Consider the following 25,967-nt stretch of genomic DNA (forward strand, 5'->3'; position numbering starts at 1 on the left):
CCTCCGTGCAGTGGAAAATCCGACTTGTAGTCAGCCCTCCGCATCCACAGTTCCCCATCCACATTTCCACATCCTTGGGTTCAACCAATAGCAGATCATGTAGAACTATAGTATTTACTATTGAAAAAAAATCTGTGTTTAAGTAGACACACACAGTTCAAACCTGTGTTGTTCAAGGGTCAACTGTTCATTGAGTCCCAGGTGTATTCCAATAGCTACTTTAGAATGAGTTGACATGGGCCAACTAGAGGCAGAGCCGTGGATCTGGCTATTATAGTTCAGATGTGCCATACTAAAGGCCTGTGTGGAGCTGGAAGATACACAGATAGAAAGGAGAATTATGCTTTCAATCAATGCTAGAAATCTCCACTTAATCGTGGTTCCTATATAGAATGTGAAAGAGAAAAGCGTAATATATTGTTTCCCGCTAAGAGATGCTTAGTTGATTATGGGCCAGTAAGAGAAAGGAAAAAATAAGGAAAAGCAAACACTCACATTTTGCCCATTGACACCTGGGCTGAGAAAGACAGTGAGAAAGGACAGGAGTGGAGGCGTAAGTCTGGGCGTCTTGCTGAATGAAGCAGATGACGCAATGACAGCCTCAAAATGTGCCTCCCAGAGGAAGGATGAAGTACACAGGATAGTCAAATCCTATTCGCTCTTCCCAAGGTATGGTTTTAAATTTCTAAAACAAAATCAACTGGCATCAAAGCATAGATTATATCTTTTCTGTTACCAGAAAAAGAACCACTTATATTTTTAATTATACAACCAGCTTCTTGGCATATGACAGTTAAAAATACGGCATATTTAGGAAATACAGAAAAAAATTAACAAGAAAATAAATAATCCAACAAATATTGTTAAAAACCTATTTGCGTAATTTAAGGGTGTATGTTTCCCAGCTCTTATTTATAAATATCTTTTTATATTGAAATCACCATTTGTTGATAATTTTATATCCTCCTTTTTTCATGTAACATTGTATATATGTGGGAATTTTCTTTATCATCGTCATTATTATCATTATGGTTCTACCATACTTTATTTTCCTGATCTCCTATTGTTGGAAATTTAAGGTTAATTTCAGCTTTTTGCTATTATAAGTAGTCACTTGATGAACATCTTGGTATAAAAATCTTTGTCCATATTTTTAATTTATTAACCTAATATAGATGCCTAGAACTAGAACTACTGGATGACACATTTTAAGGCTGTTTACTTGTACCCATTTTATCTAAGTTGTCTAATACATTGGCAGAGTTGTTCAAAATATTTCCTAATTACCTTCTTAATGTCTATAGACGTTCTAGTAATATTCCTCTTTCATTCTTAATATTGGCAATTTATATCTTCCCTCTTTTTTTCTTAATTAATCTCAGTAGAGGTTTTAAAATTTTATTGATCTTAAAAAGTATAACAGTATGGGTTTCACTTTTTCACTACTTTTGTGCTTTCTATTTAATTGATCTTTGCTCTTATCTTTATTATTTCCTTCCTTTTACTTAATGTAGGTTTAATTTGCTCTTCGTTTTCTAGTTTCTTAAGGTGGAAACTTGGATTATCAATTTGAGACGTTTCTTCTTTTGTAATATACACGTTTAATGTTATACATTTCCCTCCAAACTGTTTTAACTGATTCTCACAAATTTTGATAAATTATGCTTTTCTTTTCATATAGTTAAAATATTTTCTCATTTTTCTTTTGATCTCTACCTTGACCCACCCATGAGTTATTTAGAAGTATGTTCTTTAATTTCTAAATTTTGGGGAATTTTTCAGATATCCTTCTGTTTTTGATTTCTTCTTTCACCCCATGTGGTTAGATGGCATCCTTTGTATAATTTCAGTCATCTTAAACTTATTGAGATTTGTTTTATCACCCAGCATGTAGTCTGTTTTGGAGAATGTTGGATGTGTGCTTGAAAAATACTTGTAATCAGCTGTTTTGGGGTAGAGTATTCTATAAATGTCAATTAGGTCTAGCTGGCCAGTAGTGTTGTTCAAGTCTTCTTTATGTTTACTGGTTTTCTGCCTACTGTTTTATCAGTTACTGAGAGAGGAATGTTGAAATATCCAACTATAATTATGGTTTTGTCTATTTTTTCCTTATAGTTCTATCAGTTTTGCTTCATATATTTTTGGCACTGTGTTAATATGTACATACAATTTAGGACTGTATCCCTTTCCCTTAAAATTGTTGACTTATTCAACCACTCACATTTCTTTTTTTTCATATATAGAAAATGAGGAAGTTTAATACAGTCGACCTTTGAACAACACAGGTTTGAACTGTGTATGTCCAATTACATGCAGATTTTTTTTTCAATAGTAAATACTACAGTACTACACAATCCACAGTTGGTTGACTCCATAGTTGCAGAACCATGGATACAGAGGACCAACTATAATCCACATATATATATGTGGATTTTTGACTGCACAGAGGGTCAGTGTTCCTAACCCCTGCGTTGTTCAAGCGTCAACTGCATATCCTTTCCTTTCCAGCAATCCTATAATGAATGACTGCCAGTTTCTTATGAAATTCTCATAATTAGTGAAAACTATAAATCACTTGGTTAAAAACCACAGGGCCTTCATCTTAAATGAACCTAAACTCCCTTTTGGTACATGAAAACTGATGATCTTAAGTCATTTTAGGATTATGTCCATGCTTTTAGCTCAGAATAAATGTCTTTTACAGACGTGTATGTGAGTTTGCGTGTGTGTGTGCACGTATACACACACACACACACTTGTTCTTTTTTGGCCTTTCTTTTGCGTTTGCATACATATATATGTGACAAAGAAATAAAATATAAACTTGGTACTTAGTGCAGAGAACGACAACTAATTCATCAGATAGTCATGCTACATGAGGCCTTACTGTTTTGAAGAATCTGTTTAGGCCACCTAACCAGCAGTTGTTTCATCTAGAATCTTTGGCACCATTCTTGATCCCTTCCTCTCCCTTGACCCCGCAGTCATCCTCAAGCACAGTCTTTTAACTGGTATTCCCACTTCTACATCTGTGCTGTTTCAGTCTGTTTTCCACAAAGAGGCCAGAGTAATCTTTGAGAAACACAAATCAAAGCATGTCATTCCTCTCCTCAAAACCCTTGATTGCCTTCCGAGTGTACTTAAGTAAAAAAAAAACCCGCATCCAAATCCCACCTCTGGATCTCATTGTAACCACTTCCCCAGGCTCAGTGTGCCTAAGCCATGGGCTTTCCTTCAGTTCTTCAAACACACCAAACTCTTTCTTACCTTATTAGCACCTTCACACGAGTCTAGAGCACCACTCCCTGACCACCCTCCTGCTCTCCCTTACCTCCCACTTTTCCGTCCTCCACCTATGAGTTTTCACCTGGCTAATCCATTGATTCATACTCAGCATTCAAATTATTGCCTTAAATATCACCTACCAGAGGAAACTTCTCTGGATCCCAAATCTAAATGTAGTTCTGCCTATTATTTCCCATTCTTCTTCTTATAGCTCTTATCATAGTTTTTAACTATATTGTGTTTTGTATAGTTTAATGCCTTTCTCTCCTACAATCCTGAATATTTCATGATCATATACGCCAAAGTTTTATTTGCTCTTTGACCAGCACGTAGTAGGTGCCAAATAAACGACTGTTGAATAAGGGAATGAGTGCAAGAAAGAAAAAATGAAGTGTAGTAAATAATTAGAAAACATTTAAGAGAAAAATATTGCCATTTTTAATCAAGTAAACGTATCTTAAAGCACCTGTTTTTTAACCTATTTAATTAGTAAAATTATTCAAAGATATAATTTCCTAATTCCCTTTTTCAGCTAAGATTTGGGGAAAAGGACACATTCATACAGTCCATGAGGACAGGGACCTTTTCTGTATTCATTTTGGTTTATGTGTTAAATATTTGTTGAATGAGTATTTGTATAATCATTATGGAAATCAGTCTAGGTAAATGTATTTAAAAACATCAGATTGTTTTTATTGACCCCGTATTTCCACCCAAGAATTTGTCATAAGGAATAGTCCTAAATATGGGAAAGGTTATATATTTAAAGGTATTTCTCATAGTGTTATTTATAGGAGTAAAACATTGGAAACCACCTAAATGCCCAGAAGAGTAATACTTGAGTAAAGCATGGTATATTCACTAGACAGTATATGAGTAACATAAAGCTGAAGGTTAATGACTTTTTAAATGTTTATATTATTAAATGTAAATAAATAACAGAGTTTTACAACAATATTTACACATCTTATCCACAGGAAAAAAAAGACTGGAAAGAAATATGTCATGCTGTTATGGCTACAGATGATTTCCTTCTCTCTCTCTTTTTTTTCATATTTTCTTTAACATCCACGTATTTTATTTTTTACGAGGATTATAATTATATTAAATTGTGGTGTAACATAGCTGGTATCTTGAGGTTCAATTTTATTTTCAGTACGTTTAAGTGAATCCCAAGCCTTACATTTTTCAATGATTTGAACTGAAATGCTGTGCTTTCTTTTTTAGGATGACAGAAACTTTGCTGAAAGTTCCCATGCTCATGGGTTAGATCAGTCATCCTCTTGGCAGGATCACAGTTGCTTCCTGTCTAGTCCACAGTTTTCACACTTGAACTGTAAGTAATGATGTCCTGTACCAGTTTTTAAATTGGATTTAAGAAAATGCAACTCATGGAAAGATTAAAGCATAAGGCCAGTACATGATAGTAATATTCATGTTGTAAGTTTGAAAAAATTTTCATTATGAATCATACAAATAATACCCAAGTACATTTATAATATTACCCAACTTACTAAAAATACACGGAATCACTTCTTTTTAGACCTTACACTTCTCATAAAAACTGAAAATGAATTACCCAAGGTAATAATCTTAATTAAGCAAATTTTTTGTGGCCTGGAGATTGCTAGTAACTATGGATGAGTGGGTAAGGAAGTTAGATGGTATTGTAATAAAATTCAAGTCATCAAAAAATAGAAAATCTTTGCATAGAACTGTTCAAAAATATCTAATTTTGTACAAAGAATAAGGATATGAAAACTATTATTGTCCAATTTCATTCTGTGAATAATACAGTGTAAATGTTGATAAAATGTCACACACATTAACGAAGTGCGAGTCTGTTGACCCAGGATACCATCTCCCACCACTTATGCTTCACCTTGGATGTAATGTCCTTAAAGAAGCCTTCAGAACTCACAGTTTTAAGTATGGTTTCTGTTATGAGTGCCCACAAAGCATTACAATTTTCCTTTGAAACCTTTCTCATACTAATTATGGAATTATTTGCTATTTGAGTGACATTTTGTTTACTGATTCTTCTCTTCACCGAAGAGTGAACTCCATGATGTTAGGAGTGATGTCTGTTTTATGCACCACTGTTTCCTCAGCATCCTATATAGAACTTGGCACATAGTAAAGCCTCAATTAATATTAGATGAATGAGTGTATGAGTTTTTTATTTCAAGTCCACTTTTATCCAATCCATTTGGGACTCAAATGTTAATAGATTCTTAGTTAGATAACCATTTAGCTCTTCAGTTTTCCGTGGACATAGAGTCTGTACATTCAATTTGACAATGCTGTCATTTAAAAAAACTAGGTTGCTATAAAATAAAGTATCAAAATTAGCCACAAGGAAGTAGGTCAAATCCAAAAATGATAACTCTCATTTTTGCTGATTTATATTCATGGATTCATCAAATAAATATTTATTGGTTTCTGATAAATAGTTTGGCTTCCATTATATCATGATTATTTTATTGCAAAAGCTAAGCATTTTCCCTTTCCTGTCCTAACCATTTTACCAAGTGATTCTATACATTTTCATAAACCCTCTGCTATTCTAATCTGGCAGTCACCCTTCAATTTGGATCATATCTCAGGTTGGTTACTGTACCTCAGAATGTGATACACACATAGGACAAAATTTTTATTTTTCATATTAAGCAATGGAAAAATTTCCTCACGTCTGTTTGATGTATGTAAGCATGGAAGAGGAGGAGGTTGGGGACAGAGCACCATCATACATCGTGGTATCCCATCCATTAAGACATTTAAGAGCCTGGAAATAAACAGCACCATGATATGAGCACAGAGGTCATTGTTCTACTGGTATTTAATTTTGCCATTATGACTTTCATAAGGCTCCCTAGAAAGGTACCTAGAGGAAAGTGGTTAGAAGACATTAAGGGGAAAACATGAAATTTTTTAGAATTTTATTTAATATTGTGACAGGCAATAAAAGAAACTGTGTTCAGCTTTTCATTCAGTAACATTTCATGACTAGCCCTGGTCATTTCTCTAAGATATAGTACTTATAGGCTGCCGTAAGTTTCTATATAAATACACTGGCTCAAAAAGAAATAAAGTTAAATAAGAATAGGAAAAAATATCATTGAGAACATAATTTGGATAAGAAAATACTTATTATAGTCTATATTGTACAATCTGACTGAAAATTTAGCTTAGAAAGTAAACCTCTTTATTAATTTATTGATAAATTATTTATTTATTTACACATAGTTTTACTGTTCTTTTTGACAAGTTTGTTTTATGATTTTCCTCCCATACCTACCTCCGTGTTTTTAAGGATACTTTAAAGTTTAATCATAGGTACCTATTGTTAATAATTTTAAGTGATTAAAAAATAAACTTATTTTTAGAAATAATGTTTATTCTTATTTGCTTTTCTGATGAACCTTGACTTTTCTGTATCTTTTTCATGATGTAGTATTTTTGGAAGTGAATTAGAATCACCCTGAATACTTCTCCATTTTTGTAGCACAAACACTTTCAGCTTAGTTATAGAAACTGTCCTGTAATTTTTCTTGAACCTTCAAAATTAAAAAGGAGATCTGTCAAGATCAACAAAGAGAAAAATGGAGCCTACAGTAATTTGATAATACAGGGGATGGAAGATATCTTAAAAATATCATTAATGCCCTCAGAGAAATGAGAAAACAGTACATTTAGTAAAAATATGAGCAAGATGCTATGAAAAAGGAACACAGGATAAGAGGTCTCAGAAATTTAAAATATAAACTAGAAAGTTTATAACTTTAAAAAAGTTATAAAAAAGTTATAAACTAGGAAAGAAAGTTATAAAGAAAGTTATAAACTAGGAAAACAAAGTTGAGAAACGTACAAAGTAGAAGATAAGGAAAAAGAAAGAATGGGACAATAAGAGAGAAAAGATAAGATATTCAGAAAATCAATACAAGAAGGACAGTACCTGATTAGTGAGAGTCCTGGGATGAGAGAACAAAGAAAACAGAACCAAGGCCAGAAGTGGGGCGGATGATGAGGGCTCACCCAACAAACAGCTGTTGCACATCTTTTGTGGAAGCACATCTTTTGTGGAAGCACATCCAAGAAAGGGAGGTAAATATTTTCAGTTTTTGTATTTCTGAGAATGGGTTTCTTCCATTCACACTTGACTGAGACTTTGGCTGGCTATAAAATTCTAGGTTAAAAAGGACTTCCCTAAAAAAAGGAAAAAAAAAAAAAAAAGGACTTTTCTAAGTCATTGCAGAATCATCTTCCAAAATCCAGTGTTGCTGTTGAAAAACCTTACGTCTTTTTGTTTTGACTCCCATTCCTTTGACGTGATCATTTTCACCACCACTGCCCCCTCTCACCCCTGGCCCATCAACTTTTAGGATTGTCTCTTTAACCCCAGTGAGTTTTGTGATGATATGCCTCCCTGTGGGTCTTGTTTTATTGAGTTTTCTAACTATTTGCTGGGACAGGGTTGGCGGGGGGGGCTTTTAATCTGGACACTCATATTCTTTAGTTCTCTCATAGTGAAGGAAGAAAGAAAAGATTCCATCAGGAGAATCTTTAGGAAATAAAGAAAAACCTGATAGATTATGTGATTCATTTGAGCGCTTAGAAAAACTACTAATAGACATATGATTAGTGTAGGTATAACTGAGCTATTAGAAACAATTGAGAATGGTTATGAAGAGTAAATAAAAAACAAAAACAAAAATTAAAATTAATTTATTAATGAATTTTAATAATCAATTAGGAAAAAATGAGCAAGAAAAGAAACATTTGTCATAGTAGACCTATTAGGTTTGTGTGATCCATATTTACACAGTCATAATAATGTAAATACTATTGACATAACTACAAGTCCAGATGTAACTCTATAGGGAGGATGGGATGAGGGAAAGTGGATGGGTGTGGATAAGTCTAAAAATGATAAATCAGAAAATAGCAATATCAGCTTTTTCTTTCAAAAACTGAAGCAAATACAGAAAATAAAGCTAAAAGGGTTGATTGTGGTTGACTCTGGGAAGCAGGAGTGTGGCACCGGGAGGGATGGGGCAAGAGACTGCTGTCTTTCTATGTAGCCCTTTGGTGCTATTTGATATGTGTATGTATGTACGCTTTGGCTAAAAAGGAATCTTACAAAAATAAAACGCTCCTGAGAAAACCCCAGCTTTTATGTCTGACCAGCGAGTGCTGGATTTTCTTAACCTCTGAATGAAGCATGAAAGCTGGGGGGTGGAGTTTAGAGCAGCTGAGGCCTGTATGGAGACCTGGGGAGTGACTGAGGTGCTGAGGCAGACATGAGTTTATGAGCCCACAGAACAGGCTGCTTCTTACTCAGGTTGGGATTGGTACTGGAGGAGACCCTTTTGTCTGTGCTGTTGACGCTAAGGCACTCATTCTGCTGACTTAGGTGCCCTGTCAAAACTGTGACCAAACGAAAGTGTAGAATCACTGACCACGGAAAAAACAAAGGAAATGGGAAAATACTGCATAATTTGTGGTCTCTGAAATGATCCAGCATTAATGAAAGTTTGTTTTAAGTAGTAATTTATGTCAGCTTTGTGTAGTTCAGGTCAATTCAAGAAAAGGTAGATTCGTCCTGCCAGGAAGAAGGGAAGAAATATATAAATTGTAAGTTTATATTACCATTGGAAATAGGAACACAGAAATCCATTATTTAGAGCTGTGATTACTACCAAATTTATCCTGGCTGGCTGGAAGCTGTGGCCATGATTCAGGACACTCTTTTAGGAGGCTTGGATTCTATTACCTGCGGCCTGTAGACAGTGGGGGCTTAGTAAGAGAGACTCATAATGCCAGCTTTTGAAACTGTCATTTTTACTTTTTATAAGTAGTGACTGACCACTGGTCTCCATGTATAGCTCCTTTTAGGCTAAAGGAACACAACTCAGGACAGGGCCTTCACTCCTGGGGCCCGGACCAGACTGGGTTTGAGTGAAGTCTGGAGTAAACTGATGACTCCTCGAAATCTCGAGTTCTTTGAGATTCAAACGCTAAATGTTTGTGGAGTCGGTATCTATAAACTCAATTTAAAAAATAAATGCAGATTGCAATTTTTCCATAATTCTAACATTGTGGTAAACAATGTTTACTTAAATAAATAAATAATCCCAAAAAGAAAAGGACTGTGATTTTTCATGGGGGGGAAAATGTTATCTGAAGATTACTTCAGGAGTTGGAAGTGAATCTTACATATTAATTTAACTTGATATTCTTAGAAAAGCAAATCAATGAAAGTTACTAACAAGAACTTTTTTTTCACTTCCTTACTTCAGAATATGTCGCTATAAAAAGAAAAGTTAGTATTCTTAATTTGTTTTCTGACGTTCCTTTAGTGGAGGTTTAAGTCCCTCAGATGGGACTTATCCACAGCGAGAACAGCAATACTCTTCACTTCTGTGTTGTACTTCAGGAACCCCCTGGCTAACTGAATGTATGCTTCATGTGTCGTCTGTCCTCAAACTTGTAAAATAAAGTGCCAAAGATTTATAGCAATAAAAATGTTGGGGTACTACTGATGTAAAAAATTATTTCTTGTCCTTTATAGGATTTATTTATTTCATGAAAGCACAATCTTTCTACCTCTCCAATCTTATAGGTTCATTGTATATGATAGTGCTTTTTTTTTTTTGGTGACTATCTTTTCACTGACCAATTAGGTGCCAGATATTTTTAAATAACTGAGTTCTGATTATTGCGATTTGACAAAGTATATACTCTATAAATGCTTTCTAGAAAGCAGCTAGAAAATCCCCAGTTGACTATCGTTTTGAAATCCCTTAAAATATATCCACGTGTTCAGACAACATTTACTAAGAGACTATGCACGAGGCTCTGTGTTTGGCTCTGGGGGAATACAGTAGTGACTAAGACAGAAAAGGTCACCTCATCTCATGCAAGAAACAGGTAGTAAGCAATAAACAAGCAAAATGGTGACTGGTGCTATAAAGGTGAAATGATAGAAGGTACCAGGACCAGAACTTTATATTAGTGATCAGAAGGTTACAACTGAGCTGAAACCTGAATGGCAAGAAGAACCAGCTGAGTTAAAATTGGATGGGAAGAGTTTTCCTGATAGAGGGAGAAGTGCAAAGGCCCCAGAGAAGAAAGGGGTATGGTCTTCAAGAGAGATGGAACACTGAAGGAGTGAGAGAGGGAGGGAGGGAGGGAGGGAGAGAAGGGGGGAGAGTGAGAATGAGTGAGGGAGAGAGTGATTGGGAGAGAGAGTGGTAGGAGCTGAGGTCCTGGTGGAGCCTTTTCAGCCACCATCAGGTGTTTGGATTTTATTCTAATTTCGCTGGGAGGCTGGGGGGGGGCAGGGGAGGGAAGGGTTAATGCAGTAGAGTGGCATAATCTGATTTACCTTTTCGAAAGATAATTCTGGTGTGTGGAGAAGGAGGCAAGATGAAAACAGAAAGAGAGAAAATGGTGGCTTGGGCTGGGCTGATGGTAATGGAGGTGGTGTGAAGCAGAAGGACTCAGGTGAAATGGGCGGTAGAGTCCTCAGAACTTCCTCGCAAATTGGATGGGTCGAGCAGGCAGGCCAAAGGAAAGAAGGAACCAGGGTTTGACAAACTGGGTGGATGAGTGTATCATTTTCTAAGATGAAGAAGAGCAAGGGATGGGCAGACATCAGAGATTATAAATCAGGTGGGAGTGTTTGACATAGACATTTGGATATAGGCGTCTGGAGCTCAGAAGAGAGGTAAGAGGTAGTAGAAAAACAGTAAACCTAGATTCCAGATCTAGTCTGTTTCCTTCTGTGTGAAAAAGAGGATTCTGTGAAAAGGAGGCCCTTAAGATTTCGTCCTCTAAAATTCTGCATGCTTTAATATCACTATATACTGAACAAACACACATCTTCCACCCTCACTCTTCAAATCTAAAACAAACAAAATTAAATCCCATGAACATGTGTTTTTAAAAATATAGTAAACTATTTTATTCCTACATCGAAGATTTGTTAGTCCATGTAAAGTTTACAGAAAACTAGATCAAATGCAGTGATTACTGACAATTTTGTCAGCCCAGGGATTCTATTCATCTAGGTTTATTTTTCTCTTTTCTCCTCCCTTGCCAGCATTTATCCAAAGAACAGTTGCTCCAGATTCACCTTCAATCAAGGAAGATGCCACAAGTTTACTGATGGATGGAACAAGTCCACAGTCCAAAAAGGAGGAATACGAAAGCAAAAACAGCAAAATGTAATTAGTTGCTTTACATGAGTGTTTTATAAATAATAACATATGTATCCTTGCTACAGTTTGGCCCAGATTATCTAGCAGACGTATCTGTAGCTTCTGCTCTTCAGCATTGCCAACCATTGACTGAAATAACAGTGCAGTTGGTCTTTGTGGATGATGTAAGTTAAACCAATCCAAATGATATCAGCTCGTGAATGACATGCAACTAACTTATTGGCAACTTATACCAGCAGAGAAAGAATAATATTTTTCACTTTGCATTTTCCTTTTTCAGGTGTCGTCAGTCACATTTTTCTGACCCAAATTTGGATTTATAATTGAGGTGTTTCAAAAATGACTGGCTAAAAAGGAGGAAAATGAGTACCCCTTGAGGCAGAAGTTGCCAGCACTTTAAATTCAGGGAGTGTTTATATACAACTGATTTTATTTTGATGCTTTCTCCCTCATAAATTATCATGTGTTATAACATGTCATGGAGATATGCATATATAATATGAGGCAGTCCACTTTATAAATGCTCAGGATTGTTACATCCATCATCTCAGCAGTCTGCTACTACGTGCAGTATCTTAAAGTTTTTTTCCAATCATCCATTTTTTATAGCAATAAAGAATTTACAAATGATATTTGAATTGTAGAGCTCTAAAGAATTCATTCATAGCGCAATTTATTTATTTGTCTTTTTGTGGCCAAATATCCCACTGTGATCACTCCAGTCATATCCTGGACCATCTTTGGTTTACTCTGACCAAAATCACAGCACCAAACTCCTGTGTCCATGACATTTACTTGCCAAGAGTTCTAGTGTAATTTGGTACTATCTATCTGCTTTCAGCATCTTAGCCTTTCTCGACATCAAAGTGTTTTTAAGAACCTATCCCCTTTACATGCTGATCTACCAGTGGAGAAAGATTTCTATTAAATGCTAAATAAGAGTAAACATCCAGGAACTAAATCCCACTGAGTCATAATGGAAAGATTCTGAACAGACAAGGACAATAAAGAGATATCTTTGTAATGTGCATTACATTTTGTGTTTGTTAACATCTACTCGCTTTTTAGATTTCTCATATTTCATGAAGATGCTTCTTTTTCTACTCAAGATACGTTGTCCTAACTTACCACATTTGAATGTGCAGAAGAAATGGCATTCTCCATGAACTCGAACTCAGTGGTCACTACGGAAGACAGAGAGATTTTATTTCAAAATTTACCAATACAATCTACATAACCTCTGATAGTACAGCCTTGCATTTTGCCATTTATTCATTCCAAAAACCTTTTACTGAGTTATTACTATAGGCCAGTCACGGTGTTAAGAAGGAAATAAGAGACATAAATACAGGTGTGCATGTCCCAGAGTTTGTTTGGCACTAGGAATTACGTGAGAAAAGGAGTGATGTGTTCAGGCAGGCTGGAGAAATTCTGGAGTAGACACCACTAAGCAGGTTTGATTTGTTTGTATCTAACCTTAAGACTTGGAGCCATTAATGTGCTAATGAGCACCAGAGGTTTTAGTGGGAGTGGTATCACTCTATAGTAATATCTGGGGTATTGAAAAATTATGTCAGTATTTTTTCCTTGATGTTTTGACCAGTACCATAATATTGATATTTTATCTCCTTGGATCTAAGTGACTAACTGGGAAGGGAATAAGGGAGAAAATTAACAGGTTTTATTTAAATCCTACAGATAATGGTTTAGATAGCTTTTCACTTAATGTGTTAGGAGGAACTTCATGTGGTCCATTCTTTTTAATAGAAACTGATCTAAAGCATTATTAGCACATCTGTGGTCATTTAAAAAAAAATTACATCAGGCCAGTTAGGCCTGAAAAGTGAAGGTAATTCAGAATGTGTACTTGGCAAATCCTTGAAAACATGTTAGCCGATGATTTTATAACAGAGAGGGATCTTATGAAAGACCTTTTTTAATCTAAAAAAAATAAAGCATTATTTCATATTATTGAAGGCCGCATACTATGGTTGGATGAATAAAGGTGTCTGACTTTAAGTATGGAACACACAAGAACTTCAAAGGCAAAGTTAGCTTTCTGTGAGCAACAATTTTGTCAAAATTCCTTGGCCCTCTGTTTATATGGAATTAAATCCAAGGACCTGCCTCCTCTGAGGATTTTTCCTATCTCTTGCAGTCACCATAAGCTTGAGTTGGAAATTAAAAGGAATGCTAAGGAAACACTAATAGCTTGATTTGTACATTTCAAAGCCAGCAAGTGTTTTTCCTTTACTCACCCCTTTGGCAAGATAATGTGTGATATCAGCCCCATTGAGTGGCTGGTCAGCCATATTGCTTGTAGCACTAGGACATTGGAAGGGATAAACCTTATTCTTGAAATGATCGTGGTCCAAGGCTTAATTTGAAGATTGACCTTTTTGGTTTAATAATTTTGATTCTTCTGGCCATCTTTCTCCCTAAACATACTAAATCTTCCATTGAAGTTACTAAAGGCCACAGAGGGGAGAAACACAGCTGGGAGAAATCTGGCTTGATGTTTTTCCCATTGGCTAAGGTCATTATTATTTCCTTGACTAACGTCTGATTTGAAGGCTGGAAACCAGTCGGTTATATAACATCTTATGCCGTTTCCCAGAGTCACGAATTTTCCTTCTTGTTATAGTTTACATATTTTTACTAATAAAGAGATAAAATCTATAGCTTAACATAATAGTGCACATAAGGCATTTGGATTTAAAGGTTATGTGGATAAAAAATGCCTACCTACTTAGCTAAGAAAACAATTAAGCCTATTTTTCTTCATTTTCCTCCTTTCAACTGTGGTAAATGCATGAGGCGCAAGTCAGAGGTATGTAAAGCATACTTAGAATCACTGTATATTACATTTTCTCTAATCTGTATTGAATCTTATAGTTAAAAAATAATTGTTTTATGTGGGACTAAATTCTTACATATAATTAGGTGGTATATTTACTTAGCAAACCCTTTCTTAGGAAAGGGTAAATATCTCAAATTGTTTTACTACACATCACCAGCTACACATCATATGGTGGCCAACAATGTGAATTATCATTGAGGAAGTTATTCCTTTTCCAAGATTCTTATACCCCTCCTCAAACAAACTGTCCCAGTATTTTCTCTCAATTTAAAACAAAACAGAAAGTTTGTGATTTTCATGGCCTTCAAATGAGGAAGCTGTCCTCAGGAAAGCGTCTGGTTTTCTTGGATCAAAACTAAACCATGAACCTTAAGCTGGAAAGTAAATTTGGGAAAGTTTGTAGGTAAAGGCATTTCATGCTCTGAAGTATGATATAAAAACAGTTACATCTTTCAACTTTAAGTTCTCAGATGTTTAGCAGTAAAAACGTATCAGCTTATCCCTATTTGAAAAAAGAAATTTAAACCATGAAAGAGTCCATCTAGTTTCATTTCCGTACAAAACACCACACATCTAGGTTAAGGCTAGGAGAAATGCTTACATCTAGAAGCAGAACTTTAGATTCCAAGCCCCCAAACAAATTTCAGGGAAGTCTCCCTTGCTTTTGATTAATAACAAAGTAAACGAATCTGCTCTGCTCTGGTAAAACCAGCTGAACCTTTAAGTTTTAACCTCATCTGTCCCCATCTTAGCCTCTCCTGCTCCATCCTATGCCCACATCCTACCCAAATCCAAACCCAACCCAAGTCACTCTGAGTGTTTTACCAAGTCAGCCCTTACTGTTGACCTCTGGTGTCTGATACCTCAGAAACCTACAATGAAGCGGCTGGCTGACTGGGGTTTGTAGCACCTTCATGTCTTTCAGAGCCAGCCAATTAAGAAAGGGATTTGAATGTCACGTGTCCTTGACTACTCTCGTGGTTGAAAGCCCAGGAATACTTCTGTGGCTAGGTATCTTTTCTTCCATAACACAGCTTGACTCTGACGTGGTCCAAAGCCATGAGACAGTTGTGGATGTGAACTTCCCACGTTGCTCTCTGCAGGAGTGTATTGGATTTCTAAACACAGCAGCATGTTAGATCCCTTTCAGGAGAATAGTTAAAGCAACATATAATCTGATGACCTCCACCTTTCAAAATGTAAAACCTTATGCTTTTGAGCATATAGGTGGGAATATGGGAAAAAAATGCTGATGTGGTCAAAATAGAGCCATACATTTATCACCTGTAATTCTAACAGTAACTTGCTATGTTTTAAGGCATTGACGTTGCATACTTGCCATTCCCTAGAATGAATGCTCTGTTTTTCTCAAACTGGCAGATGCTGGACGTTCATGCCCAGACTGTCTTCTATCCTCTCTCCATAGATCCTCACGACTTGACACCCTCTCATTTTTTACTCTTTGGTAAAGCATTTTGACCGGCATTATTTACATAAAAACAAAAATTACTATTTATCCTTAAATACAGGAGCTCTGTGTCATCTTAGCTGTATACTCGACTGGAAATAAAAGATCAGAATACTAGCTTGAAGCAGTATTTTTTTAAACAAAATTAGTGGATATTAAACTACCAACAATTCAGATGTTATAATTTAAGAGAAAATATTCTGAGGGAAAGTAGGATAATATTATATGTTCATTTGTCACTAATTGACAGTCTCCTTTAAATCCTGACAATATTTTCTTAAAATCATACCTTTTTCTTTTTTTTTTAAGTGTTACGAATCCTCCAGTGTCAGTCCCCAGCAAGGGTCCTTCTGACCAGTGTTGACCAAGCCAATAGAACAAGACCAAGTTTGGTTCAGAAGCAAAGGCAAGCTTTACTCTTTGATCAGAGAACGCAGAGGCGAGAGCTCTAGAGCACGCGATCTCCCGATTGGCCGTGGGCCGGCTGGCTTTATAGGGATCCTGGCAGAGGGGCGGGAGGTGGAGTTCTTGCAAGGCAGGTGCAGCTGCGCTGCTCAGGCGGCAGATCACGGCGCTGGGCGCCGAGTCTCTGCACACGGCCCGCATCCGCCATCTTGAATCGCAGTGTCGTGAGCAGCGCTTCTGCGCACAGCCCGCCGAGCTCAGGCGTCGGGGCCGGCGTTTCTCACGGGGAGCTCTGGTCTGAAACGCCGTGTTGGAGGCCTCTGCGAGCGGCACCCTATGAGCAAGTGGAACTAGACTGACCACCAAGGGAAAAAAAGGTTAGACTTTATTTTATTACCCGGATTCTATTTTTATTTCCTGGGAATTGTTAACGGGCTTGTCCTGTGACAACAGGACACGTCTAATGTTTTAAGTTATCGGGTTTTCCATCAAATTAGTTTCCTTTTGTTTTTCCTTACAAGTGTTTCAAGTTAGAGTCAGGTGGATTTCCGAATCATTTGAAGCCACGGAGAGTTCACCTGGCTTTTAAAAGAAAAAAACTTGGCCAGTAGTGTGAAAATTTGTACTTCAGGATAGGGCAGCTCTCTTTCTTCTTTTTTTTACTACAAAAATCAGTTTTATTCACAGTGTCCCATAAAAAGTTATCAAACTTTAAAGAAAGGCTATACCCACGTTATGTTCTTTGACACATGAGGCAGCCTCTCTTTGTTCTTGACGTGCTATATTTCAATTGGAAATATTTTTCCCTCCCACTGTCTCTCATTTCTTTCCCTGGGATCCACAGTCATTTCCCCAAGGATCTTTGGAAGGAGCTTTATGTCCTTGACTTGGGCAAGCCTGTGGACTGGGGTCATGCTCGCTTGTCCTGTGCAGCCTTTCAAGACATCAGGATAATGGCGCCATAAAGAGTCAGTGAGATGAACGCGTGAAACACTTAACGTTGTTTTCTCATGCTGCGGGCTGGTCCGCTAACCAGGTGTGAAAGGCTTCTCTCGGTAAAACAAGATTGTTTCTCTTCATCCTTGTGCGATGATGCACAGCTGTTTTTGAAAGCAGTATTTATACGTATTTCATAGATCAGAACCTATTTCTATCACTTTTTTTTTTTTTTTAACCTTAAAGCCAAAAGAGCAATTCCCAGAATGTGTGTCATGTTGCACATAGGATTTAAAATCTAAATGTCTAGGATATCCCCTTTACAAGACACTTTTTTCCTTTTCAGCTCTCGAAGCCAGCTATTATCAGATCATAACTGCATAAGTCTCATTCAGTGTTATCCCTAGGGTAGTGGTAACGCTAGTTTAGATTTTGTTTGTCCATGATGGCTGAGCACTTGGTGGAATAAGGGAATGAAGAATGGCAGGAGTTCTGTAAGATGATATGAACACGGAAGCTGTGTTGTCATCAACAACATACATTTTAAACTGTGTACTTGAAAGAAAAAACTGCGGTGGCGCTCCATTCTTTATCTGAGGCAGCGTCCTGGAAAGCAGCATTGTGAGAAGTCCTGTTGAACTTGATGTGCACTATGAAGTCCTGTTTCTGATGAAAGTTGCACTATTCCTTGATGTTCTTTATGGACTGCTTGCTGGCAGTTGGGATCAGAATGCAAAGTGGCCTTATTTCAGATATTTTTCGGTCTCAGCGCCCTGTGCTCGTCTGTCATTTTGGATTTTCATTTTATTTATGCTGTCAGTAAGCCCACCATGAGTGAAGATATAGGTGTGGTTTATGGCTTATCGTCACCCTGAACCTCGAGCTGTCAGTTACCAGAAGTCAAGCAGCCAGGGCAGCGAAGCCATCTAACATGGTGGCTTTGGGGAGGTCAGGCAGTTAAAAGAAGTGTGGAGAAGCCTAGAGACTCTTGCCTCTTTTTCTTCTTTTCCCTCCGAGCTGAATAAAATAGAAGCGTCAGTTCTAACGAGGAACTTCCTGCCCAGAGTCACCGGCAGAGCAACCTCCTCCCAACAGCTGCAAGCTTGAGACCTCATGCTGCTGGCCAAGGTTCATTCTGTGCTTTGACTGAGACCACAGCCAGTAAAGCCAGTGTGTACCGTGGAAAGAGTTTCCTACTTTTTCCGTTGGAGAAGGCTTTTGTGAGGTCAGTTTGACTGTTCCAAATTAACGGTAGTGGTCATTGCTCATTTTTTAATTTCAACTGCATGTAAACCTTCTGATTAGATTCCATTGAGGACGAATCATAGTTTTCTGTGAGGAAGATACATATCTTTTTTTATTCAGTATTCCTTAAAGCGCTGGTTTTCAAACCGTGGTCCCCAAACCTGCAGCACCGGCGGCCCCAACAGCTCCTGAGAGCTTGTCAGAACTACAGATTCTCCGACCATCTCCAGACCTAGGGATTCAGAAACCCTGGGGATGGGCCCAGCAATCTGTGCCCTAACAAGTCTTCTAGGCGATCCTGATGAATGCCGAAGTTCAAGAGCCATGCCTTAAAGGTTCATTTGATGATAGCCTTCTCTGAGTTTTAGTCTCTATTCCAAAACCAAAAACAAAAAATTCTTTTCCAGGTGTTGTGCAAGGGTTATTTGGTTTCTAATAATATATATTCTCCCAGGTATCCAAACTATGACTCCAGGCCTGAGGGTCACTCAGGTTAAGGACATAAAGCAGCTTCCAAAGATGCTTGATTTACTATTAGAGGTCACTTCTCCACCTGCTTCTCCTAGCAGGCTTCTACTAACCAGAACTCTTCAACCATTCACCAAGATTGTCATAAAGGCATCCAGTTAAATCAGGACCTACAGGTGTAGCTCTTCTCTCTTGTTTGAAGTGCAAGCTAGTATTTGATTATCAAAAGGGTGTGAACTTCTTCAGGGCTGAATTTTTATCCTGTTTCCTTCCCTCCGAGGAACTTGGGAGCAATCCGATTTGGAGCGTTGCGTCTGCATTATCATTTCACATGGGATTTCAGTTTTTCTTGTCTATGCCAGTGGCTCACAGTCATCCACTGTGTTTCGGAGTAACATTTCCAGCCTTTGACATTGTCACCTTAAGAAAGATTTTGATTTAATGACTGTTGAACATTTAAGTCTCTTCCAACTTTTCCTCACTGTCTACAACTGAGGTCAGGGATTTATTATGTCATTCCATCTCATTGTCCTCTGATGATTAATGGCCATATGTAATTTGTCTTGGCCTTTTACCTTACATCTTGTACCCTCCGTTATGTATCATTGATAATTTGAACTGTTTGAAATTAAGTTGCTTCCTCTTCCCCTAATTTACTTAGGAATGGACTAAATCAAAAGCTATTCAGAATTTTCCAATTCTAACGTATCTTAACTAAATCTTTTCAGGAACTTCCTTCAGTTTCTGAACACTTGATTTAATTATTACACTATGCCATACATCAAGGGAAGTGTGTTTTTTGGAAGAGTGCTTGTTTCTTGAGCAACTACACTGTGACAGGCCCCTTCAGAGTCTTTGCTAAGGAGCCCCCCACCTCCAGCTAGCCAACTGCAGCAATAAAAGTACTGAAATGTACAGGTCTTGCATAAATAACAAAACCAAGTAAGTTGAGCAAATAGCATAACCCCTCAACTGTGTTTAAAATGTCTTCAGTTATTTTATGGTTTGAAATTTGTACCAAGTGGTTATATAGATAATTTTTTATAAAAACAGACTGAATATACAGATGCATTTTATTACACCTGCTGCTATATGCCTTGGAAAATCTTCCCACTGTTGAATGGGGACTGTGCCAACCACATACTTAGGTTCATAAGTTACTCAGGACTAGTGGCCTTCCACCCAAGAAAGCATCATTTCCATTAATTCAATCGTCTATCCATTTCTGCATCGTTATTAATTAGTGTGAATCTATTATGTCTTGTTTAATTGGCTAAAAAAAAGGTCTTCTGTACGTATTACCAATCTTAACCTTGTAATTGTAAAGAATTTAAGAATAATTTCTTCGCGTAGTGCACTGATAAAGTTGATTAGCTGGACATGTATGTTTAAATATGCTCATACTTCTTAATTCCTGCTTACCAATTAGAATAGTTACACACAGTTTGAAATTGATACAACTAGACTTGCATACTAAACTAGACTTGCATGTGCTAACCTTTCATGCCCATTTTGCTGATTATTGCTCTTAGAAAAGAGAATGAAACTGAACTTCTGAAAAGTAAGCAAAAAGTTATATATATTCAGATAGTATCAAGTAATACAGGAAGACAGCCAAAACTCTTACATTACCCTTGATAATCTTTTGAGTGTAAACACTAAAGGTGAAGGATCAGTTTGGACACAGCCATACAACCCCAAAATGATCCTTCCAGTTTTAATATTTTGCTTCTGGGCAACATTTACCTTCCAGAAACAAGGATATTGTGTATATGTGAAAATTTATTATTTGTTGGGCACTACATGAAGCTTTCATTCAAATTGTTAGAATTGTTACTGAAGACGGGCTGAGCTTCTCATAGACAGATCTCATGTGAGAACAGTCGATTTCTGGAGCCACAGAGATCCAGATGTCCAACTGAACAGCTGCCATCCTCTGCAATAACCTCGAGATCACTGCTTTTGAGTTGTGACCATGTGTTATGCATTTCTTATCCTGACGCCCATGATTGAGGTCAGATGTTCTCTACCCTTAATTTTGCCCTTTGGGACTCTTTATATTTCTCAGTGGGATGTATGGTCACAGACACTGGTACCACAGAGCAGCTAAAGAAAAAACTTTCCCATGTGATGTTCATGCAAGTAGATGTTCAGGCTAAATTTTCATTACCCTTAAATATTTAGTGTTTATTGCTCTTCTCAGAGAGTGATTGTAAGTGAACTGGAAACAAAGTAGGCATCTAAAGAAGAAAAACTTAAAATCTTCTGGTGTCTTGTAACTCGGGTGCTGTATGTTGAAAGCGTGGATGTGTAAGGAATCTTCTTTGTCCTTCCACATGTGCAGACAACACATTTGAAACCTACAGACTTTCCTGATATGATATATGCTCATCAAAGTGACAAACACCAGACTGAGATCCATATTTATTTTGGTACTGGTCTCAACACCATAACTTTATACAAATGTTTGATCAATTTTACAAAAGTAATACTGTTACCAACAGAATTACTTACCTTTTGCTGGTAGCATCATGGGAGCTAATTCCCAAGTTACCCATAACTTGTGTGAAGAGACATTTATTAATATTTGAAATCCAGGTAGGACTTGGGAAGGTCAGACCAAAGTAAATCATCACCAGTTTAATATTTGTAGTGCATTTTTGTAATTATGAGCCAAAGGTCTGGCATATAGAAAAATGTGTGTAATAGGAACCAAGACTTAGGTTTTTATTATAGTTTCGATATCATCATAGATTGAACATCTTAACTCTTTCAATCATTATTGTACTGAGAATCAGAATCTTTGAAAGCTATGTAGAAAATTGCTGAATGCAATCAATGGTACCTAGAAAGCATCTTTAATTGATGATTTATGTATATATGCTCTAAATATAATTACTATATTTCTAAATTACAAGATGCTTCACTAGACAGTAAGCTCTTTAAATAAAGGCATCGTGTTTTATCTAGCACAGTGGATGGCATATTTTCAGTCTTCCGAATGCATTTGATAACTGAACTAACCACACCTACGCTGTCAACCATCCTTCCCTACTACAGTGAGCAAATGGTGTTTATTAACTGATCTTGATAGCCAGATTTGCAGGGTCTTTCAGCACTTAACAAACCAGTTGCCTGATTGTATTCATGAGAATTCAAATCATAGTGTTCTTGGAATTTCCACTTAATGGTTTAAATGATGCCTTCAGTGCCAAGATGGCAGGAAAACCACACCAATCAGATAACAGCCTTACGTCACCAATACTAATAACTAATTTACTGAGCATGCAATGTGCTGAATTTTCCATAATGGATATCCGTTAAGTATCTGTGTTATCATTGCATGCACCATCTCTTGTGTTTCTATAAGTGTGTAACTGAGGCCTGAGTATGTGTTGCCATGATATTTGTGGATTTTTGTAGAGATTCCTATCATCATCACATAGTTTGCCAGAACTTTTCCACTGGATGGATAATGTAGAACAAAATCCTTGAGATTGTAACGTCAGTCCCTTAAATCCCAAGTTAATTTTGCTGTACAGTACTTTAGGGAAAGTGGAGAGACCCATGTGATTTAAGATCAATTGCTCCATGATTGTTGACTTTTCAATATCATCTGCAGGAAGATGCTTCACCCTTTTCACAATAAGGCAGGTAAATCTTTGCTAGGCCTTATAGAGCTGCCCATATCCAGCGAATTTGTGGCTAATTGTGGTTTCGTTGCTTATTCAGCCCACCAGCATTCCTTTATTTCAGGATGTTTGGCTTGAGAAACTCACTTAGTTCATATAACAACTTCTTGTCAGTTAACAATTTATTTGCTGACTTGGCTAAGTGTCTGCCATAAAAATCACTTAGAATTGTGTACTTCCATCCTTCTTTGTCTTTACCTTTAGTACTTCCTTTCTCTCCACATTGCTGTTGCAATCCAAAACCCTTTCTACCAAAGTAATGTTTTGCATATTTTGAAGTTTAGGTCAAAAAGTTTGAGCTTCCCAAGATCTGGCATTTTTAGCTTTCTTCCTATGTTTGTAATAATGCACTATTGCTGAAGCAATGGATAATGTGCTTTTCATCTGTCTTTTATAACCTGCATTAACAAAGCTTGGCCCTATGATAGAACTGTGTACTCTGACATACTTGGATAGTGCAGTTTTTTTCAGTATGGCTACCATCACGTAGCCTGATGGTTGCCAGCCTAAGAGACAGTACATGCACATGTAAAACTTTGGACTTTACGTTACTGATGATATTATAACTAAGAAAGTGCATATCATGCTGCATGGTTCAGGGCAACACAAGCATTGGAATAGTCAAGAGCTATGTCCTTCCTTCACCTCTGTAGGAGGATATAAATAGTAGCTGACATAACCTCAATGACTTTTGTCCTGAAGTCGTTTAATATACTGAACATAGGAGAAGGTACCGCCAATTAATCAATGACTACCAAAAGCCCAGCACTGTAATGAGTGCTGTGAAATATGCAAGAAAAGTAGAACTCCTGCTATTATAGCTGTTTGACGTTCAGTAAACATTTGGTGAATGAATGCAGTACAGCAACAACAACAAAAAGTTAAAGATCTTTTTAATTCCTCTCTGTATAAAGAAGAGCAATACTTTCCCTTAAAGGGCTCTTCTACCCAGACAATATTTAATTTTTGTTCTTGTTTGATAAAATACAACAGTCCCAGAATTTTAGTCAGTTTTTAAAAAGAAGATTCTCGATCATAGAAGCTTATTTTCACTAGAGAATATTCTTATTATTTATTATATCTTCCCAAAGAATTTTAAGAATCACTCTAATATTCTTTTTAGGTTTAAATGCTAAAGTAGGAGTTGGGGTATTTAAAATGAACTAGAATTTACATGCATCTAAATGGATGGATTTAAAACCATGGTGTCCCAGTTGGCTATTCTGCATGCTGCAAGGGGAGGAGCGTTGGGTCCAGAAGAATCCTGGCTACTTCAGCCACTAATCACCTGTATGACATTGAGCCCGCCATTTCACCTCTTGTGTCTCTTAGGTGTTAACGGAGGAGGTTGGACTAAATGGTCTTCTGGGTCGCTTTCTATCTCTGATGGTCTGTGAGTCTGCTGTTGAAATACACAATAGCATTCATTCTTCACGGGATTAAAACTGAACAGTGTGTAGTCTGAATCTCTACCTTGAAGCTAATTCTGACAGATACCAAACCATATTTGGATTATAAACAAACCTTGTCAATGATCTCTTCAATAATGACATTTTCATAAAATCATTTTACTTGCACAGTCTGCCTTCCTCCTTTTTCCATGTTATGTTTGGTTTTAAAATGGTGTAGGATTAGAATCCTACCTCTACCACTGACTTACTAGCTGGGGTAAGTGTGATTTGGGGTAGTTAACATTTCTGAGCTCATTTATCTCATCTGCACAGTGGAACTAATTGTGTCTCCTTCAGAACTGTTTGGAGACTTACGTGTAATGGCACATGAAAAATTCCAGGCTCAGAACATGGCACACATTGGTTCCCCATAAAAGTTTCTAACTTTTCTTTAACATCTAGGCCTGATCCCCTTAATCTGTAAAATTCTCCAGTGAGCTCAGATTCTTGTTTCCTTTTACTAAACAGCAACAGCTCACTCAAACTATACAACAATCAGAGGTGAAACTATTTGGATTCTAGAATTAGCATATTTATTCTGTTAGATTGTATAAATTCATCAGGTATTTCTTGAGTGCCAACTCTATGCTGAAATACCTTCCATAGTTTAACTCATTTACTCCTAACAAAAGCCTATGAGGTTGGTATTTATCATTTTCATTCAAAAATATATCTCACATGAGGAAATTGAGTCACAGAGAGGTTGAATAACTTATTCAAGATCATACATTCAAAAGTATGGAGCCCACATTTGAATGCATGTATTTTGTCACTCGGCCACATTTGCAAAGAGCCATTTTAATGATTTTTATTTTAAAATGCAAAATTCAGATGTTTAAAATGCAGAAGAATTAACGGCATTAAGGAGTTTCTTTTTTTCCAGCAAGTCTTTTAAATAGCATTTCTAGGAAAGAAAAGGAGAGGCAACAACTGTCAACTCCACTGACCTTGCTTAAATCTTACTAAGGCTTGATAATACATTAGGTTCTGATACATCCTTCCTGCAGCCCAAGAGAGGGGAGAAAGAGCAGTCAGGGGGGTTAGAGCCTAGGGGACTGAGCGGGCTCCATTTTCTGTCTCTACACTCTAGCCAGTGCCAACCAATTTTTTTAAACTTAAATCCTTGTCTGCCCTAATAAATACAAAATATACTCTGCCTAAAGAAGAGCCTCTGCTAATAAAAGTGGCTTCTGGTTCAGTAGGAAAGAAAAAAAAAAAAAAGAGTGGGTGTCAGAAGAAGCTGAGGGGAAGGGTGAAGAGAGGCCGGAGGGAATGGCGAGCTTTTCTCCTGACTGTCCTATGAATGTGTGAGTGGAAGCTGGGAGTGAATTTCATGAGAAAATATGGAACTTTGCCACCAAATTCTTTCCTCCAGAGCAGATATTCTCATGGGATATTAATATTAATACAAGGAAGAAGGCCCTGGTTGAAGAAAATGATTTTCCTTTTTCAGGGGCAGAGTGAAGTTTGAGTGTCAGAAAGTGGTAGTAGAGTACTAAGCATTGTATCATGAGCAAACAGGAAAACAAACTACAACCTGTAGGATTCTCTTTGGAAAGTTGAAAAAAGGAACCTAGTAATACCAGCCTAGTCAAGCACCCTTTTCCCGACCCAAGTCCCTCTGAGCTTTCCAGGGTGTGTGGGCCTTTTGGTCCTGATCATTATTCCGGACTAACTAAGGTCATCAGAGTAGAAATCTGGTCAATCAATGTGGATGTTGTGACTGCATCATGCTTTAGATACATAGATAACACATTAGGTGGGAAGGGCATTTATATTTTATGAAGTTCATCATTTCACTATTATGAATTAATCTTTTTATGATTTCTCTGAATCATTCTTTTGGAGCATTCTGAAAGAGCTAAAAAAAAAAAAAAAAAAGCTTTTTTTCAAGCAACTGACTTAATGGATAGCTGAATGTCCAGTTTCAAAAGC

General features: G+C 37.1%; 1 protein-coding gene across 7 annotated transcripts in view; it reads left to right on the top strand.

Annotated features, from left to right (window-relative positions):
• Positions 1 to 12,495, top strand: part of CEP128 (centrosomal protein 128) — a 432,903-nt gene extending 420,408 nt beyond the window's left edge. For all 7 annotated transcript variants that reach the window (XM_068557945.1, XM_068558268.1, XM_068558193.1 and 4 more), the window contains 2 exons: positions 4,513 to 4,621; positions 11,390 to 12,495. In XM_068557945.1, the coding sequence (XP_068414046.1) occupies positions 4,513 to 4,621; positions 11,390 to 11,517 (237 nt within the window). In that variant the 3' untranslated portion in view covers positions 11,518 to 12,495. The remainder of the gene's footprint in view (positions 1 to 4,512; positions 4,622 to 11,389) is intronic.
• Positions 12,496 to 25,967: the final 13,472 nt, after the last annotated feature.

Source organism: Eschrichtius robustus, chromosome 1 (assembly GCF_028021215.1).
Source record: "Eschrichtius robustus isolate mEscRob2 chromosome 1, mEscRob2.pri, whole genome shotgun sequence".
Lineage (NCBI taxonomy): Eukaryota > Metazoa > Chordata > Mammalia > Artiodactyla > Eschrichtiidae > Eschrichtius > Eschrichtius robustus.